Genomic DNA, 20,993 nt, shown 5'->3' with positions numbered 1-20,993 from the left:
TTGTCCTCCACGTGTGTTGTTTCTTCAGTGTGTGTGTTAATGACAAACGTTCTTCCTTGCTTTATTTGGAAAGGTTAACTTTATTAAAACTACAAAAATAGACAACACAATGAATTACAATGGCATCAAGGTAAGGTAGCAAGCTTTCTACAAAGGAACAAAAAGAAGAGACCCCAACTGTAACAAAGAAATTCCATATATTAGTCAACAAAATAAAAATTCTGTACTTTGAAGATGAACCTGATGATGTGTACATATTCTAAGACAAAGGATGACATCATCACTGACAACAAGGAGATTCTAAGTACATATACAGGAAATATATACAAATATGGGTTTAGTTGGGCTACAGTGTATCAAAAAAGGTCAATCGAGACACATACTGTATTCGTATGGCACCACCATTCACACTCATTCAATCAGTAAACAAGGATTATTTGATCATCTTGATTAAGCCTGACACATTATACAGAACTACAATGAGTAAGGCAGAGTCCACCATGGTCAGCTTATGTTGGGATAATGTAGATGAAAGGTTACTGACAAACTAAAAGGCTTTGGATACAGTTGTTAGTGCTCCTCTTCTTATGAGATGTGATTTTGACGTTTTAACCATTAGGTCTGATCGTTTCTCTATTGCTGGGTATCTATGTAACACTGGCAGAAAGTTTGGGGATGAGCATTTGGTGTACTCTACCTTTCCTCAGAATGCAGATAGACGTTTTCCAAACCTTTATTTTCCTCCTTGAGAACACCTTTTATGAGGCAGTTCTATTTGAACAACAATCCACTGAAATGAATCATGAATAAATGATCAACTTTAAGTAGATAAATCACAAGACACTGACCTGTTTTTCTGTTTAGAACTACATCTCTTTTGACCAGCAATGCCATGTTGGACTGCTATCGGTTGTAACGCCGAGGGGATACAGACCGTCTGTACGCTCTAACATCCAGACTAGCATACTAACATGATACATACCAGTGTTGGGGGAGCTACTCTGAAAGTGTCGTTAATTAGTTGTTAAACTACAAGTACTGTAACTACGCCCCAAGACTGGCCACGACTCTACTATTCTAGTGCAGGTATTGGGGCGTGCGGCCAGAAACAGCCTTTAAAGTGCAGCTGGTAGTGTATTGGACATATACATGAACCTCCTTTCTGCATCTGGGTCACTGAGTCAGACCCAGCTCCGCTATCCATCGCTGGTAGAAAATCATCACATCGCTCACCTCACTTACACATGAAAATGGTCATTTACATATATCAGCCCCCACTCCCCTCTAGTCATCAATCCATCTGTCCATCCATGTTATGCTGTTCCATCAGCTAGTCACCAAACACAACTGTCAGTTTCACATGTGATGTCACAGCACAGGCAGTGTTGTCTGTCTTTCAGTGTGTGTTGCTGTGGGCTGTACTATTCCAGCTCCCATCAGGAAGGATGTCTCTCTTCTGTTAAGTTCAAATCTCATTGGTTGTAGCCATTCACAGTGCACCTCCCCTACTGTACCTGTTCTCTCAGTCAGTGAGGCTCACGTCACGTGACACCAGTCAGTTCTCTCTGGCTCCGGAGGTCCAAAGGGTTTCAGTTTGGAGGTCTGGTAGAGTAACAACCACACACTTCCTGTCCTGGAAAGAGTCCTCGAGTCCAGATCAGTTCACATCAGTCCAGTATAACTCCATCGTTACAGCTCAGAGTGGATCAGTTGAGAGATATGAGTGAGACTGCAGAATGAAAGGCTTACGGAGTGGTGAGATACTGAGTTGGGTGGAGAGAGAGGCAGAATATAGTCACAACGCCAGCCTAGTCTGGGCTGAGCAGCTGACTGACTGACTGACAGCATTGTGTGTGTGTCTGTCTAATGCCTGGTGTTACAGACTGCTGGTGGAACACCTGTTGCTGTGTCTGCTACTGGCCTGTGTATGAGACACCATCATTCTGCTTGCCAGACTTTAAAGCTCAGGCGTAACGGGTAGGCCAGAGGAATATAATGCAATATTCAGCCACACTCGTCTGGTTCTATGAGACTAGAGACAACCTTAGACTGGGGTCTGGGATGGAGGGTTTGGGGCTGGGAATAAGGGTCTGGGAAGAACTGGGTTATATACTGAAAACTAGTGAAACATACTGGGACATACTCGTTTTATATATGGTACTAAGACAGCAAACCTTGTGTGCAATTTCACCTCTGTGAAAAATGTGTGTGTACCGTTTTCAGATGGAGAAATGTTGGCAGTATGAGAATATATATAGACCTTCACCAGTAACCCTAGCACATGATTTATACAATACCAAAAACATTAGCAGGTCAAGTAATAAAATATCTATATAGGATGATGTGTTTTTTAAGTTTATCCCAAAATGTTAATATGCTATTAAACTATGATCACATTTCAGAGTATTAAAGTCTGACATTGATACATAATCAGATTGGTATTGTTGATATTCTTTGAGAAACGTTAAATCAGCGTTACAAATTCATTTTAGCTTCATCTACATTACCAAGCATTGTCACATCACCTCCCCATACATGTCTTACAGCTTCCCTGTGTTAGCTAGCAGACCATTGACGGACCATTGGTGGTCCTGTAAGTACTATGCAGAATCAGACACCAACCCACCACCGCACCAACCATTGTGTTGTGTTACATTCTTATCGAGACACTCTAGAGACTACTCAGGGGGGGTAAAGGGGTTTGGGTTGGGGTCTGTCTCGTGGGAGTGAAAACCGAACCAGCGGTGTCTCAGCCCCATCCGCCCATCATAGAGAAATACAAAATATACAAGCAGGCACCCGTCCCTCTACTGCACACCTCTCCCTCTACACCTCCACCACTTCTACACACATCCCTCGCTCAAAGCACTCATCTCTATGATGAATGGCGGAATGAAGGTTGGAGGAGCCGTCTCTCATCCCTCTCTCTCATACCATGTTCATGGCATCCTCTGTGAGGAAGGAGTGAATGTGGGCAAATGAGGGGCGGAGCTTGCAGTCCCGGTTCCAGCAGCTCAGCATGAGGTCATAGAGACCCTGAGGACACACATCTGGTCTGCTCAGATACACCTGGGGGGGGGAGGGGGGGGGGGGACAAAGACAGAGGAGGGATGGGGGAGAAAGATAGAAAAGGGGAGATGGAGGGGGGAGACAAAAGGGATGAGGTAGAGATGAGGGTTAAACATTCCATCTACTTAAATGTACTGCTACTGTACTGTATGAGCCTGTGTATGAGTGCACCTGTCTTCCGTGGTCCCTGAAGAACTCTCCGGCGTTGTCTATGACCTGTTCATCAGTCAGGTTGGAGTAGGGTTGCTCCTGACACACACTCAGCATCTCCCACAGAGTCACACCAAACGCCCACACGTCACTGGCTGTGGTGAACTTCCCCTGCAGAGACACACACTATCTGTTAGTTACTGGTTAGTTACTTATTTACCACAACTAACTTACTACTTGTCCCACCATTTTGTTTGTTTCTTTTGTAATATTATATCCTCTTGTTTTCTTTATGCCTCTCTCTCCTTCCTCCCCCCTCTCTCTCCCTGTGTCCTCTCACCATCAGTATACACTCCCAGGCCATCCATCGTATAGGCAGCACGGCCCGCCCCTGGATGCGGTAGTAGTCTCCAGCGTACAGGTTTCTGCTCATCCCAAAGTCGGCGATCTTGATGGGTCGCTCCCCGCCCCGGTCGCCCCCGCTCTCGCCCTTCTCACCCCCCACCAGGCAGTTTCTTGTGGCCAGGTCACGGTGCACGAAGTTCAGAGACGACAGAAACTTCATCCCTGAAGCTATCTGACTGGCCATGGCGATCAGAGCAGGGTAACTGAGAGGGATGGAGGGATGTGTGGTGGAAGAAGAAGAGAAGAGGCAGAAATACAATATTTCAGATGCAGGTGGAAAGGTGTTTGTGTGTGTATATGCATCTGTCTTTGTGAAAATGTGAGTGTGACTGTGTGTGTGTATTGTGTGTGTACTATGTGCGTTTGTGTGTGTGTACTATGTGTGTGTGTACTATGTGTGTGTGTACTATGTGTGTGTGTACTATGTGTGTGTGTACTATGTGTGTGTGTACTATGTGTGCGTATTACCTGATGGTGGGGGTGTTGTGTGTGGGTCCGGTCTTGTCCAGCAGGACTCTGTGTGAGAGGTACTGGTTGAGGTCTCCACTCTCCATGTACTCTGTGACCATACAGAGAGGGTCACTGCTCACACACACTCCCAACAGACGGATGATGTTGGGGTCCTTCAGACGAGACAGAATCTTCCCCTCCTTTAGGAAGTCATTCCTAGGAGGGAGGGAGAGAGAGAGAGGAGCGAGGGGTGGAGAGAGAGATCAACCATTGAAATGAGAAAAAGCTAAAAGAGAAGAGATGGAGCGACAGAGACTGAGAAAGAAAAACTCAACTTTAGGACCAAAATTAGATGTTCTTAATAGGTCTAGAAATGGTAATTGTTCGCTAAATGATTTAGATGAACTATCCTGAGACAGACCTGGCGTTCTTGGAAGCGTCAGGGCGCAGTATCTTAACAGCCACCAGCAGAGGGCGTCCTTTCCTCACGTTGAAAGGGAACTCCAGGTTAGGCAGGTCCTGAGGGCTCTCTATCTCACACAGGTGCACCTGGGGAAGGAACCAACAGGAAAAGTTACCTTCAGACAACCAACAACCACAACTAAAAGTCCAAGTATAGCCACTGTCTCACAGGATCAGAAAACCACCCCGCATCGCCACAAATGACTTCAATGATGCCAGTCTCAGACTAAAGAATGTAGTGAACGACAGAGCAGCGGAAGAATTTAGTGAGTTGTCAAGCTAACACACACTTGCACATACACACGCACACACACACATGCACACACACAGTATAGTTAAACACGTCTACACACACAAACACACACACACAGGCATACACACCTCTCCAAACTGTCCTTCTCCCAGTTTCTCCTTGAAGACCAGACAGTGTCGGGGCAGTTCTGGCAGGGGGGTGCAGTCTGCTGCAGTGGGGCTGGGGGAGGTCAGGGCTGGCACTGCATACGTGTTGTTACCACTGACAAGACAAATCACAGCCAAGTGTATTGAAAGTGCATTAAAAATCACAACACACTTTAGGGTAGAAACACGAAAAAGGCAATAAAAGAGATGAATAAAATAACATAAAAACAAAGAAAGATCACTGATTCAAGTTAAAAAGGTGGGTTTTTAATGGTGATTTAACCCTCCTACCTGACGCCCTGCAGGCTAACAATGTCCGCCTCTGCATAGTGGGGCACGCTGGCGGGGAAGGGGGGAGACAGGGCCGGGTAGGGAGGGGCATCGGGGTACGGGGGAGGCTCCTCCTGGGTGGGGGGCAAGCCCTTCTCCAAGTCCATACCACAGGCTGGAGGGAAGGAGAGGAGGGAAGAGGTTGCGAAAGGAGGGATGGAAGAGTGGAGAGAGGGATGGAAGAGTGGAGAGAGGGATGGAAGAGTGGAGAGAAGGATGGAAGAGTGGAGAGAGGGATGGAAGAGTGGAGAGAAGGATGGAAGAGTGGAGAGAGGGATGGAAGAGTGGAGAGAGGGATGGAGGAGTGGAGAGGGGGATGGAGGAGTGGAGAGAGGGATAGAGGAGTGGAGAGAGGGATGGAAGAGTGGAGAGAGGGATAGAGGAGTGGAGAGAGGGATGGAAGAGTGGAGAGAGGGATAGAAGAGTGGAGAGAGGGATGGAGGAGTGGAGAGAGGGATGGAAGAGTGGAGAGAGGGATGGAAGAGTGGAGAGAGGGATGGAGGAGTGGAGAGAGGGATGGAGGAGTGGAGAGAGGGATGGAAGAGTGGAGAGAGGGATAGAGGAGTGGAGAGAGGGATGGAGGAGTGGAGAGAGGGATGGAAGTGTGGAGAGAGGGATGGAAGCGTGGAGAGAGGGATGGAGGAGTGGAGAGAGGGATGGAAGAGTGGAGAGAGGGATGGAAGAGTGGAGAGAGGGATGGAAGAGTGGAGAGAGGGATGGAAGAGTGGAGAGAGGGATGGAGGAGTGGAGAGAGGGATGGAGGGATGGAGGAGTGGAGAGAGGGATGGAAGAGTGGAGAGAGGGATGGAGGAGTGGAGAGAGGGATGGAGGAGTGGAGAGAGGGATGGAGGAGTGGAGAAAGGGATGGAAGAGTTGAGAGAGGCGTGCTCAGGCCTTTGTCACAAGCATTTTGAGACAAATGACTTTATTATGCTTAAAGCACGACACAAAATGGAGTGAATTGATGCAGTGAGCGAGTGACAGACAAACGGTTCATAATCAAACACATGCTCAGAGCCCTGATGTCACTCTGTTATTCTAGACAGTATGATTCCAGCTCCATAGAGCTCCAGGGAGGGGGTGAATCCTGGTACTTCCCCCCAGTCAGAGGCTCTTACCCTGGGCCCCATTATTGAGGCTCTTCTCCTGAGGGTGGGAGGAGCTGGCCCTGGCCATAGGGACGGTTAGGGGCCACGAGGAGCCTGAGCCATGCTGCCTCTGATCTGACAGGACGAGGTCATAGGCTGGGTTGTTTAACAGCAAGGCTGGGGGGGGACATGGAGCACACACACACACACACACACACACACACACACACACACACACACACACACACACACACACACACACACACACACACCCACACCAAGGCACACAACACGCAAAACACAAAATAAGGCAAACATGCGATATACACGACAAGGCAAACAACACAACACAGTACAGCACAACACAACAAAAACACAACACAAGTTAGCGAAACACAGCATACCAGTGACAATACAAGGGGAGGGATGCATTAAGTTGGGGAGAACAGAACAGGTCAGCAGAGCAAAGACCAGGCAAGGTTAACACAACTCAGACAATGAACAAATGTAACACCCACGGTAGGATAAAGTACATGTGGGAGGATAATATTTCTGTTATTCAGCATAATAATGTTTCTGTGATAGTTATTCTTCTGTATAATATGTGACACTGTTCAAATCTCACACAGTGGATAGTAAAGACAGCATAGAGGCCGCCTGCAGCGCGGAGCAACTAGGAATGCTCTCTCTCTCTTCCTCTTTCCTTCCCGTCAGTCAACAATAGGTCTCTTATGCCCTGTGTGGGTGTGTGTGTGTGGGGGGGGGGGGGGGGGTTATGTGTGTGTGTGGGTGTGTTTGTGTGGGGGGTTTGTGTGTGTGTGTGTGTGTGTGTGTGTGTGTGTGTGTGTGTGTGTGTGTGTGTGTGTGTGTGTGTGTGTGTGTGTGTGTGTGTTTACTGTACTGTGTTTACCACTTCTCCTTTGTGTGTTTACTGTACTGTACCACATCTCCTTTGTGTGTTTACTGTACCACATCTCCTTTGTGTGTTTACTGTACTGTACCACATCTCCTTTGTGTGTTTACTGTACTGTACCACATCTCCTTCTCCTTTGTGTGTTTACTGTACTGTACCACATCTCCTTCTCCTTTGTGTGTTTACTGTACTGTACCACATCTCCTTTGTGTGTTTACTGTACTGTACCACATCTCCTTTGTGTGTTTACTGTACTGTACCACATCTCCTTCTCCTTTGTGTGTTTACTGTACTGTACCATATCTCCTTTGTGTGTTTACTGTACTGTACCACATCTCCTTTGTGTGTTTATCTGTACTGTACCACATCTCCTTTTGTGTGTTTACTGTACTGTACCACATCTCCTTCTCCTTTGTGTGTTTACTGTACTGTACCACATCTCCTTTGTGTGTTTACTGTACTGTACCACATCTCCTTTGTGTGTTTACTGTACTGTACCACATCTCCTTTGTGTGTTTACTGTACTGTACCACATCTCCTTTGTGTGTTTACTGTACTGTACCACATCTCCTTTGTGTGTTTACTGTACTGTACCACATCTCCTTTGTGTGTTTACTGTACTGTACCACATCTCCTTCTCCTTTGTGTGTTTACTGTACTGTACCACATCTCCTTTGTGTGTTTACTGTACTGTACCACATCTCCTTTGTGTGTTTACTGTACTGTACCACATCTCCTTCTCCTTTGTGTGTTTACTGTACTGTACCACATCTCCTTTGTGTGTTTACTGTACTGTACCACATCTCCTTCTCCTTTGTGTGTTTACTGTACTGTACCACATCTCCTTTGTGTGTTTACTGTACTGTACCACATCTCCTTTGTGTGTTTACTGTACTGTACCATATCTCCTTTGTGTGTTTACTGTACTGTACCACATCTCCTTTGTGTGTTTACTGTACCACATCTCCTTTGTGTGTTTACTGTACTGTACCACATCTCCTTCTCCTTTGTGTGTTTACTGTACTGTACCACATCTCCTTCTCCTTTGTGTGTTTACTGTACTGTACCATATCTCCTTTGTGTGTTTACTGTACTGTACCACATCTCCTTTGTGTGTTTACTGTACTGTACCACATCTCCTTCTCCTTTGTGTGTTTACTGTACTGTACCATATCTCCTTTGTGTGTTTACTGTACTGTACCACATCTCCTTTGTGTGTTTACTGTACTGTACCACATCTCCTTTGTGTGTTTACTGTACCACATCTCCTTTGTGTGTTTACTGTACTGTACCACATCTCCTTTGTGTGTTTACTGTACCACATCTCCTTTGTGTGTTTACTGTACTGTACCACATCTCCTTCTCCTTTGTGTGTTTACTGTACTGTACCATATCTCCTTTGTGTGTTTACTGTACTGTACCACATCTCCTTTGTGTGTTTACTGTACTGTACCACATCTCCTTTGTGTGTTTACTGTACTGTACCACATCTCCTTCTCCTTTGTGTGTTTACTGTACTGTACCACATCTCCTTTGTGTGTTTACTGTACTGTACCACATCTCCTTCTCCTTTGTGTGTTTACTGTACTGTACCACATCTCCTTTGTGTGTTTACTGTACTGTACCACATCTCCTTTGTGTGTTTACTGTACTGTACCATATCTCCTTTGTGTGTTTACTGTACTGTACCACATCTCCTTTGTGTGTTTACTGTACCACATCTCCTTTGTGTGTTTACTGTACTGTACCACATCTCCTTCTCCTTTGTGTGTTTACTGTACTGTACCACATCTCCTTCTCCTTTGTGTGTTTACTGTACTGTACCATATCTCCTTTGTGTGTTTACTGTACTGTACCACATCTCCTTTGTGTGTTTACTGTACTGTACCACATCTCCTTCTCCTTTGTGTGTTTACTGTACTGTACCACATCTCCTTTGTGTGTTTACTGTACTGTACCACATCTCCTTTGTGTGTTTACTGTACTGTACCACATCTCCTTTGTGTGTTTACTGTACCACATCTCCTTTGTGTGTTTACTGTACTGTACCACATCTCCTTTGTGTGTTTACTGTACCACATCTCCTTTGTGTGTTTACTGTACTGTACCACATCTCCTTCTCCTTTGTGTGTTTACTGTACTGTACCATATCTCCTTTGTGTGTTTACTGTACTGTACCACATCTCCTTTGTGTGTTTACTGTACCACATCTCCTTTGTGTGTTTACTGTACTGTACCACATCTCCTTCTCCTTTGTGTGTTTACTGTACTGTACCACATCTCCTTCTCCTTTGTGTGTTTACTGTACTGTACCATATCTCCTTTGTGTGTTTACTGTACTGTACCACATCTCCTTTGTGTGTTTACTGTACTGTACCACATCTCCTTTGTGTGTTTACTGTACTGTACCACATCTCCTTTGTGTGTTTACTGTACTGTACCATATCTCCTTTGTGTGTTTACTGTACTGTACCACATCTCCTTTGTGTGTTTACTGTACTGTACCACATCTCCTTTGTGTGTTTACTGTACTGTACCACATCTCCTTTGTGTGTTTACTGTACCACATCTCCTTTGTGTGTTTACTGTACTGTACCACATCTCCTTTGTGTGTTTACTGTACTGTACCACATCTCCTTCTCCTTTGTGTGTTTACTGTACTGTACCATATCTCCTTTGTGTGTTTACTGTACTGTACCACATCTCCTTTGTGTGTTTACTGTACTGTACCACATCTCCTTTGTGTGTTTACTGTACTGTACCATATCTCCTTTGTGTGTTTACTGTACTGTACCACATCTCCTTTGTGTGTTTACTGTACTGTACCACATCTCCTTTGTGTGTTTACTGTACTGTACCACATCTCCTTTGTGTGTTTACTGTACTGTACCACATCTCCTTTGTGTGTTTACTGTACTGTACCACATCTCCTTTGTGTGTTTACTGTACTGTACCACATCTCCTTTGTGTGTTTACTGTACTGTACCACATCTCCTTTGTGTGTTTACTGTACTGTACCACATCTCCTTCTCTTTTTCTAGCCAAATCAACTGGCTAATTGATATAGCAGTTGCTAGATTTTATTTATTTTCTTTCTTTCAATAATACAGCACATTCTCCAGTACCGGTTCTATGTGTCTATGTGTCTGTCTATGTATCTATGTATCTATGTGTCTGTCTATGTGTCTGTCTATGTGTCTGTCTGGATATCTGTCTATGTGTCTGTCTGTCTGGATATCTGTCTATGTGTCTGTCTGTCTGGATATCTGTCTATGTGTCTGTCTGTCTGGATATCTGTCTATGTGTCTGTCTGTCTGGATATCTGTCTATGTGTCTGTCTGTCTGGATATCTGTCTATGTGTCTGTCTGTCTGGATATCTGTCTATGTGTCTGTCTGTCTGGATATCTGTCTATGTGTCTGTCTTTCTGTAGTTTCCCATGCTTCGCAGTATGTTGGAAACACCCGCTTTTAGCTACAGAAAGTCAACATACGAGAATACCCCTAGAGTCTGCGAGAGCGGGGGCGGAAGATGACTCATTGGCTGACAACATGGTAACGACTGGACCGGAAACGACTACGAGTAATGAGAGCACAGCACAAGAGAACACCACAGCAACTGTCACAAGTTCCGCTGCAACAGCGGGCCACAAACAGATGCAGGTATGTGTCTGTGGTTGGAGGAAAGTTACATCACACCATGGGTTGAGGATCCACCAGGGGAAGAAGGGGTGTTTGGGTAAAGAGAGAGAGGCCTCGCATTGATCACTTTCTGCGAAAGCGATCAAATCAGTCGAATGAAGCACAGCAACTGGACGCAAACCATAGTTTGCAGTGCATCAGTACCACTGTCATGGAGGACGTAAACTCAAGCACCGAAGTAACAACTGAGGTGGAACCAACAACAGGAGTGGAACTCACCCAGCCTCCCAGACCTGCAGTCGAGAGGAGACTACCAGGGCACAGACCGTATGTGAAGTGGCCTGGCGCCAGTGACAAGAAGTTGTGGGAAGCAGTGAATACTGACCTTACCTTGACCCTCGAGAAACTTCGAGGCACAGTGGAGAAGAAGTTGGAGAGGATGGGGGACATCATCTATGAGTACGGGGCAGAAAGCTTTGGAGTGCAAGAGGCAAAAGGCAGGAGAAAGGTTCCAACCCCACCAGTTTCCAGGAGGCAACAAGAAATCAAGCGCCTCGTTCAAGAAAGGAGACAGCTTAAGAAACAGTGGAAGAAGGCCTCGGAAGTGGAAAAGGAGGGCATAGAGGCACTTCAGGCTGACATTAAAACCCGGTTGGCATCCCTCCGTAGAGCAGAGAACCTACGGAAACGCAGAAGGAAGAAAGAACAAACTAGAACTCGATTCTATAAAGATCCCTTCAAGTTCCTTAAAAGTCTCTTCACGAAGGAAAAAAGTGGAGCTCTAAAAACAACAAAGAAAGACCTAGAGGAGCACCTGATAACAACAAACGTTGACTCAAAGCGACATGAACATCTGGCCATCCCATCAGATATCCCACCCATTGAACCCCCGGAACATCATATTGAGACCAGCCCTCCGACATGGAAAGAGGTGGAAAACACAGTTCGACGGGCAAGAACAGCATCAGCCCCGGGGCCAAATGGAGTCCCGTACAAAGTGTATAAGAACGCACCAGACGTCCTGAGGGTCCTCTGGAGGCTTATGAGAACAGCTTGGCAAAATAAGATAATACCCAAAGTGTGGCGTAGGGCAGGCGGGGTCCTGATCCCTAAGGAGAAGGATGCAGTGAACATCAGCCAATTCCGCCCAATCTCCTTACTGAATGTCGAGGGTAAAATCTTCTTTAGGGTCATTGCCCAGAGGATGTCCGTGTACCTGCAAAGGAATGCGTACGTCGATACATCTGTACAGAAGGCAGGAATATCAGGGTTCTCTGGCTGCTTGGAACACTCCAGCATGATCTGGCACCAGATCCAAATGGCCAAGGTGGAGAAAAGGGACCTCCATGTAGTCTTCCTCGACCTCGCCAATGCATTTGGCTCTGTGCCCCATGAACTCCTGTGGTCTGCCTTCAGATTTTTCCACATACCGGACACCATCACAACGCTGGTGAAGTCGTACTTCCAGGATCTGCAGTTCTGCTTCACCACCTCATGGCAGTGCCTGAATGTAGGTATAATGGCGGGATGTACCATTTCTCCGTTGGCATTCATAATGGCAATGGAGGTTATCATCAGATCCTCAAAATGGGTTGCTGGTGGACAGCGAGTCGACTCTGGTTTCCGCCTCCCTCCACTCAGAGCCTACATGGACGACATTACAACATTGACCACCACTGTCCCATGCACCAGGAGACTGCTCAGAAAACTCGAGGAGAACATCAGCTGGGCCCGTATGAAGATAAAACCATCCAAGTCACGCAGCATCTCGATTGTGAAGGGAGTACTCTCTGACCTGAAATTCTTCATCGGAGATGACCAAATCCCAACAGTGTCTGAGCAGCCGGTAAAAAGCCTTGGAAGGTGGTATGATGCAAGCCTGAAGGACAAAGACCAGGTGCAACAGCTGCGCAAAGACATCAGTAGTAGCCTACAGTCCATCGACAACACCCAGCTACCTGGAAAGTTAAAGGCCTGGTGTCTGCAGTTTGGTCTCCTACCCCGGGTGTTGTTGCCCCTAGCAGTGTATGAGGTTCCAATCTCAACAGTGGAGAAGATGGAAAGAGGAGTCACAGGCTACTTAAAGAAGTGGCTCGGAGTTCCACGATGCCTTACCACCATAGGCCTCTATGGAGATGGTGTCCTCAAGCTGCCCCTCACCAGTCTAACAGAGGAATTCAAGTGTGCAAAAACCAGGCTCCAGATGACACTGAATGAATCTCGAGACCCAGTGGTGAGCAACAACGCGCCGACCTTGGCAACTGGGCGCAAATGGAGGCCAGGAAAAGCAGTCCAGGAGGCAACAGCAGCCCTCAGACATGCTGACATTGTGGGTCATGTTCAGCAAGGGAGAGGAGGCCTTGGGCTAACTAGCCGTGCTGCTTGGAGTAAGGCCACTGCACCAGAGCGGCGGAAGATGGTAGTGCAGGAAGTACGCCATCAGGAGGAGGCTGCAAGGTGGGCCAAGGCAGTCTCTCTTGCCAAACAGGGACAGTGGACTCGATGGGACAGTGTGGAGAAGAGGAAGATCAGCTGGAAGGATCTGTGGGCCATGGAAGCGAGGCGGTTGAGCTTTTCCATCAGAGCAACATATGACGTCCTTCCAACACCAGTTAATCTTCACCAATGGTATGGTGAAGATCCGGACTGTGCCCTCTGTTCCATGCCAGCCAACCTCAGGCACATTCTCACAGGGTGTAAAACAAGCCTCACCCAAGGACGCTACACTTGGCGTCACAACCAAGTCCTTAAAAACCTTGCGTCCGCCCTGGAGGACAAGCGAGCTGCCACCAACTCCCTACCACCCCCAGCAGCATCACACCCCTTACGGACGACCTTTGTCCGCGAAGGGGCTAAACCACCGAAGAGCGGCTCTACACCATTAGAGCGAGACCAGCTGCGCTTGGCCCGCGACTGGAAAATGCTAGCTGACATTGGCCGGCAACTTGTGTTTCCTCCGGAGATCGCAACCACCACCCTAAGACCTGACATGGTGCTCTGGTCCCATTCGCTCAAGAAGGTCTTCATCATTGAGCTCACAGTACCCTGGGAGGACTCAGTAGATGAGGCTTATGAGCGAAAACATCTGCGCTATGCCGATCTAGCTGCCGAAGCACGGCATCATGGCTGGAACACAGAAGTCCGACCAGTGGAGGTGGGCTGCAGAGGTTTTGTGGCAACATCTACAACCAGACTGCTTAGAGACCTGGGAATTAAGGGCCAGAGCCAGCGTTCGGCAATCAAAGCTGTATCAGAGGCGGCAGAAGGCAGCAGTCAATGGCTCTGGATGAAGAGGAAAGACCCCAGCTGGGCCCCGAAGTGAGAGGGCCAGGAGGTATGCGGTCAACAATGCTTGACTCAGGGAGGAAGACGCCCCTGCCATGCATAGTCCCATGGGACGTTGGCTATCAACAACAAGGCAACTCCTATGACTAATTGGGAATGGGACGCAAGCGTAGGATTGATCACCCTGTCGCTGGCTGCCTTTGGGGAGGGTGTATAGTGTGAAAGGCCGAAACACCCTAGGAACCAAAGGTACACTACTGACGATGCGCTCCCCAAATTTCACCAGTCTCACTGTTCATGAACTCTTGGAAGTGCTTGCACAAAGGATAATAACATCTCATCCTGTGTTCTTGGAATCTGTCTGTCTGGATATCTGTCTATGTGTCTGTCTGTCTGGATATCTGTCTATGTGTCTGTCTGTCTGGATATCTGTCTATGTGTCTGTGTGTCTGTCTGTATATAAATCTATCTGTCTGTATGTATATCAATCTGTCTGTCTGTCTGTATATCTGTCTGCATATCTGTCTGCCTGTCTGTATATCTGTCTGTGTCTTTCTTTCTAACTATGTGTCAAACTGACATTCTCTCAGTGTGTTTGCGGTCTTACTGCAACCATGTCTTACCGGTGCTGTCTCGTCCGGTGCTGTCTCGTCCGGTGTGGTCTAGTGGTCGGAGCAGTGCGCTGGGCTCCTGGTACTCTCCCTCTCCGTCGCAGCGCTCCCTGTCGTCAGGGAATGTGTGTATACGCTGGTAGCGGCTGGAGTAGCTGTGTGTGTTGTTGATCACCACGTTGTCCGAGGGGACGGACAGATGGACACGCAACTCGTCACTGGACAGACTGCCCTGGGCCTGGAGAGGACAAGGAGAGGGTTAGCAAAACACACACACACATACATTCTCACACGTTACTGGACAGACTAATTTGAACCTGAAAGGCCAACACGCACATTAAGTTAGAATGTAAAGATACGTGAGACAGATAGTGGTAGCCATTTTGAAAGTCATGCTGAAAGCCTTTCCTCCTTCACCTTGCCCAGTATCTTCTTCCAGTATTGCCTCCACAGAATGACAGCGATCACAGTCAATAGCAGCAGGATGATGCCCACCAGGCAGCCAATCAGGATGGCTGTGTTGCTGGTGTCGTCCTTGGCGACAGGAAGGCCCGCCCCTGGGGTCACAGCATCGAAGTCTGAGAAGAACATAAACGTAATGAAGTGCATGTGTGTGTTTGCGACGGTATACAACTCTGTAAAAATTTCAGAGAGCACTGCAAAATTATCGGTTTCTCTGGTTTTACTATTTATAGGTATGTGTTTGGGTAAAATGAACATTTTAGTTTTATTCTATAAACTACTGACAACATTTCTCCCAAATAAAAATATTGTAATTTAGAGCATTTATTTGCAGAAAATGACAACTGGTCAAAATAACTGTTTGTCAACGGGGTTCAGGTCTGGAGGTTGGGCTGGCCATGACAGGGTCTTGATCTGGTGGTCCTCCATCCACACCTTGATTGACCTGGCTGTGTGGCATGGAGCATTGTCCTGCTGGAGAAACCAATCCTCAGAGTTGGGGAACATTGTCAGAGCAGAAGGAAGCAGGTTTTCTTCCAGGACAACCTTGTACGTGGCTTGATTCATGCATCCTTCACAAAGACAAATCTGTCTGATTCCAGTCTTGCTGAAGCATCCCCAGATCATCACCAATCCTTCACAGTGGGTGTGAGACACTGTGGCTTGTAGGCCTCTCACCCACTGTGAAACTTGGTGGAGGATCTGACAACACTGCACTGTATGACAACACTGCACTGTATGACAACACTGCACTGTATGACAACACTGCACTGTATGACAACACTGCACTGTATGACAACACTGCACTGTATGACAACACTGCACTGTATGACAACACTGCATCGTATGACAACACTGCATCTTTTTTGTTATTTTGACCAGTTGTCATTTTCTGCAAATAAATGCTCTAAATTACAATATTTTTAGTTGTCAGTAGTTTTTTAGTTGTTATTTTTTTCAGTTGTCAGTAGTTTATAGAATTAAACACAAATGTTCATTTTACCAAAACACATACAGTGGGGAGAACAAGTATTTGATACACTGCCGATTTTGCAGGTTTTCCTACTTACAAAGCATGTAGAGGTCTGTAATATTTATCATAGGTACACTTCAACTGTGAGAGACGGAATCTAAAACAAAAATCCAGAAAATCACATTGTATGATTTTTAAGTAATTCATTTGCATTTTATTGCATGACATAAGTATTTGATCACCTACCAACCAGTAAGAATTCCGGCTCTCACAGACCTGTTCGTTCTTCTTTAAGAAGCCCTCCTGTTCTCCAATCATTAGCTGTATTAACTGCACCTGTTTGAACTCGTTATCTGTATAAAAGACACCTGTCCACACACTCAATCAAACAGACTCCAACCGCTCCACAATGGCCAAGACCAAAGAGCTGTGTAAGGACATCAGGGCTAAAATTGTAGACCTGCACAAGGCTGGGATGGGCTACAGGACAATAGGCAAGCAGCTTGGTGAGAAGGCAACAACTGTTGGCGCAATTATTAGAAAATGGAAGAAGTTCAAGATGACGGTCAATCACCCTCGGCCTGGGGCTCCATGCAAGATCTCACCTCGTGGGGCATCAATGATCATGAGGAAGGTGAGGGATCAGCCCAGAACTACACGGCAGGACCTGGTCAATGACCTGAAGAGAGCTGGGACCACAGTCTCAAAGAAAACCATTAGTAACACACTACGCCGTCATGGATTAAAATCCTGCAGCGCACGCAAGGTCCCCCTGCTCAAGCCATCGCATGTCCAGTCCCGTCTGAAGTTTGCCAATGACCATCTGGATGATCCAGAGGAGGAATGGGAGAAGGTCATGTGGTCTGATGAGACAAAAATAGAGCTTTTTGGTCTAAACTCCACTCTCCGTGTTTGGAGGAAGAAGAAGGATGAGTACAACCCCAAGAACACCATCCCAACCGTGAAGCATGGAGGTGGAAACATCATTCTTTGGGGATGCTTTTCTGCAAAGGGGACAGGACGACTGCACCGTATTGAGGGGAGGATGGATGGGGCCATGTATCGCGAGATCTTGGCCAACAACCTCCTTCCCTCAGTAAGAGCATTGAAGATGGGTCGTGGCTGGGTCTTCCAGCATGACAATGACCCGAAACACACAGCCAGGGCAACTAAGGAGTGGCTCCGTAAGAAGCATCTCAAGGTCCTGGAGTGGCCTAGCCAGTCTCCAGAGATGAACCCAATAGAAAATCTTTGGAGGGAGCTGAAAGTCCGTATGGCCCAGCGACAGCCCCGAAACCTGAAGGATCTGGAGAAGGTCTGTATGGAGGAGTGGGCCAAAATCCATGCTGCAGTGTGTGCAAACCTGGTAAAGAACTACAGGAAACGTATGATCTCTGTAATTGCAAACAAAGGTTTCTGTACCAAATATTAAGTTCTGCTTCTCTGATGTATCAAATACTTATGTCATGCAATAAAATGCAAATTAATTACTTAAAAATCATACAATGTGATTTTCTGGATTTTTGTTTTAGATTCCGTCTCTCACAGTTGAAGTGTACCTATGATAAAAATTACAGACCTCTACATGCTTTGTAAGTAGGAAAACCTGCAAAATCGGCAGTGTATCAAATACTTGTTCTCCCCACTGTACCTATAAATAGTAAAAACCAGAGAAACTGATTATTTTGCAGTGCTCACTTAATTTTTTCCAGAGCTGTATGTGGTACGTGAGAGAATCAGTATTTCATCAGTAAATGTGTAAGTGTTAATGAGCTTTGCAGTCTGTGTATTAGCACGGTCTGTATAGTCAGAGAGGGAGCTGCTGAGAACGCATCTGTCTGGCACACCCAAATACTTTCATCAAGCTCACTGACTGTCTGGTGTGTGTGTGTGTGTGTGTGTGTGTGTGTGTGTGTGTGTGTGTGTGTGTGTGTGTGTGTGTGTGTGTGTGTGTGTGTGTTCATGCCGGGGACGTCTGTGAAAGCCTCAGGGCTGGTCTTGGGGACAGAATGTTTTAGCTGTGTTTTATGTTCCAGATGACCTTGCATGAGAGCAGCAGCTCTGATTATATAGGAAATAGAATGCACACAGTTTATGAGTTCAGCTCAAACATGCAAAACAGTGTTGTAAAGTGAGATCTCTCTCTCGGCATGCGCACATACTCAAACAAACACATCCAAAGCCACACAACCATAGCCGTTAAGACAGACATAGCACTACACACCCACCACAGTGGAACCCACTGCCGCCCTCTAAAAAGGCCTGTAATTGTCTGGTGTCCCATGATCTGATGTTCCTTAGTTCCACAGTGGTTCCGTTGGTTCCGTCAACATGCAGTTAGGGAGATCACAGGAAGGAAGCAGTGGTGTTGTTGTATGTGAATATGATGAGGTACCACAAAGCAACATGCTGTGTTAGTGTGTTACACTCTTTGGCCCAGAGTTAAAACATGAACTCCACCGCTCCATCCTCCCCTCCTGCCCTTCATCCCTCCATCTATCCCTCTTTTCTCTCCTTCTGAACCCCTCATGGTCTCAGGACAGCTCTAAGCTGTGATAAACAGACCAGTTATCAGGGGAAATGTCCTCTCTCTCTCGCCCTCTCTCTCACCTGACAGTGTGCTGTTGCCCGTGCTGTCCATCATGGGGTTGGTGGTGGTGGGTTCTGGAGGAACGAGGGATGGAAGGAGTGAGAAGACAGAGGAGAAGAGAGAGTTCCTCTCAAGGTACTGAAAAGCATGAGAGTGATGATATGTAGCATACGAGATGTCCAACTCCACGTGGACAATAAAGATGTATTATTCTGTAGACGACCATGTTGCCAGACAAAGCTGCAGTGTAGACGACCATGTTGCCAGACAAAGCTGCAGTGTAGACGACCATGTTGCCAGACAAAGCTGCAGTGTAGACGACCATGTTGCCAGACAAAGCTGCAGTGTAGACGACCATGTTGCCAGACAAAGCTGCAGTGTAGACGACCATGTTGCCAGACAAAGCTGCAGTGTAGACGACCATGTTGCCAGACAAAGCTGCAGTGTAGACGACCATGTTGCCAGACAAAGCTGCAGTGTAGACGACCATGTTGCCAGACAAAGCTGCAGTGTAGACGACCATGTTGCCAGACAAAGCTGCAGTGTAGACGACCATGTTGCCAGACAAAGCTGCAGTGTAGACGACCATGTTGCCAGACAAAGCTGCAGTGTAGACGACCATGTTGCCAGACAAAGCTGCAGTGTAGACGACCATGTTGCCAGACAAAGCTGCAGTGTAGACGACCATGTTGCCAGACAAAGCTGCAGTGTAGACGACCATGTTGCCAGACAAAGCTGCAGTGTAGACGACCATGTTGCCAGACAAAGCTGCAGTGTAGACGACCATGTTGCCAGACAAAGCTGCAGTGTAGACGACCATGTTGCCAGACAAAGCTGCAGTGTAGACGACCATGTTGCCAGACAAAGCTGCAGTGTAGACGACCATGTTGCCAGACAAAGCTGCAGTGTAGACGACCATGTTGCCAGACAAAGCTGCAGTGTAGAAGACCATGTTGCCAGACAAAGCTGCAGTGTAGACGACCATGTTGCCAGACAAAGCTGCAGTGTAGACGGCTGTTGTGTGAGGTTGGACTGAGGCCAGCGGCTTTAACACAGCATGATGGACAGAGGAGGAGGCGGCTCACACATGGCTCCTTTCTACATTGATATCCAGCATTGAATGGTATGGTTACTTCTTATATCCTGTCTTTTTTGTCATTGCATGTTTTTGGAACTGCTTTAAAACACACGACTTAGAACACTGCATGCCCACACTCATCACAACTGGTGGGTCGAAGGGCACGAGGGAGAGGGAGAAGGAGAGGAGAAAGGGGAGAGGGGAATGGAATAGGAATGGAGGAGGGGTGAAAATGGGGAAGGTGGGAAGGAAGGGGAAAGGATGAGGGATGAGAGGAGAGTGGGACAAAAGGGAGATGAATGGAATAGAGAGGGATGAGACAAACAGGGATGAGAGAGGTACAAGTGGTGAAAGAGAGGCGACTCGGGCCTCCCGGGTGGCGCAGTGGTCTAAGGCACTGCATCGCAGTGGTAGCTGTGCCCCCAGAGACTCTGGGTTTGAGCCCAGGCTCTGTCGCAGCCGGCCTCGACCGGGAGGTACATGGGGCGACGCACAATTGGCCCAGCGTCGTCCGGGTTAGGGAGGGTTTGGCCGGTAGGGATATCCTTGTCTCATCTCGCACTAGCGACTCCTGTGGCGGCCCGGGCGCATTGCACACTGACCAGGTCTCCAGGTGTACTGTGTTTCCTCCGACACATTGGTGCGGCTGGCTTCCGGGTTGGATGCGCGCTGTGTTAAGAAGCAGTGCGGCTTGGTTGGGTTGTGTTTCGGAGGACGCATGGCTCTCGACCTTCGTCTCACCCGAGCCTGTACTGGAGTTGTAGCGATGAGACAAGACAGTAACTACTAACAATTGGATACCACGAAATTGGGGAGAAAAAGGGGGTAAAAAAAGAAAGAGAGGCGACTCACCTGAGGGAACGCTAGTGAAGTTGGAGGAGTTGTGGTTGAGGGCGGGGCTGACGGAGGAGGGGAAGACAGGACGAGGAGGAGGAGTAGCGAAGGAGACCGGAGGAGCAGGAAGAGCAGAGCCCGTGTCCATGGGGTCGACACCCTCCCCATACGGCTCTGAGAGAGAGATGGGGATAAACAAGAATAGGATGATCAACTTCTTAAGACAATCAGAGATAACCATGAATCCCACAGAG

General features: G+C 47.3%; 1 protein-coding gene across 4 annotated transcripts in view; it reads right to left on the bottom strand.

Moving 5' to 3' along the window:
• Positions 1-60: 60 nt before the first annotated feature.
• Positions 61-20,993, bottom strand: part of LOC139573550 (epithelial discoidin domain-containing receptor 1-like) — a 67,480-nt gene continuing 46,547 nt past the window's right edge. The window contains exons 10-21 of one of the 4 annotated variants that reach the window (XM_071397135.1): positions 20,758-20,913; positions 18,848-18,901; positions 15,220-15,380; positions 14,815-15,040; positions 6,384-6,530; positions 5,227-5,380; positions 4,918-5,050; positions 4,496-4,623; positions 4,093-4,290; positions 3,560-3,827; positions 3,241-3,390; positions 61-3,069 (exon numbers count right to left, since the gene is read on the bottom strand). In XM_071397135.1, the coding sequence (XP_071253236.1) occupies positions 2,929-3,069; positions 3,241-3,390; positions 3,560-3,827; positions 4,093-4,290; positions 4,496-4,623; positions 4,918-5,050; positions 5,227-5,380; positions 6,384-6,530; positions 14,815-15,040; positions 15,220-15,380; positions 18,848-18,901; positions 20,758-20,913 (1,916 nt within the window). In that variant the 3' untranslated portion in view covers positions 61-2,928. The remainder of the gene's footprint in view (positions 3,070-3,240; positions 3,391-3,559; positions 3,828-4,092; positions 4,291-4,495; positions 4,624-4,917; positions 5,051-5,226; positions 5,381-6,383; positions 6,531-14,814; positions 15,041-15,219; positions 15,381-18,847; positions 18,902-20,757; positions 20,914-20,993) is intronic. The other 3 variants (XM_071397136.1, XM_071397139.1, XM_071397137.1) reach the window with 3 other exon arrangements.

The sequence above is a fragment of the Salvelinus alpinus genome, chromosome 4 (assembly GCF_045679555.1).
Source record: "Salvelinus alpinus chromosome 4, SLU_Salpinus.1, whole genome shotgun sequence".
In the NCBI taxonomy this organism is placed as follows: Eukaryota; Metazoa; Chordata; class Actinopteri; order Salmoniformes; family Salmonidae; genus Salvelinus; species Salvelinus alpinus.
The sequence above is the reverse complement of the archived record's forward strand: the minus strand, read 5'-3'. Positions and strand labels throughout refer to the sequence as shown.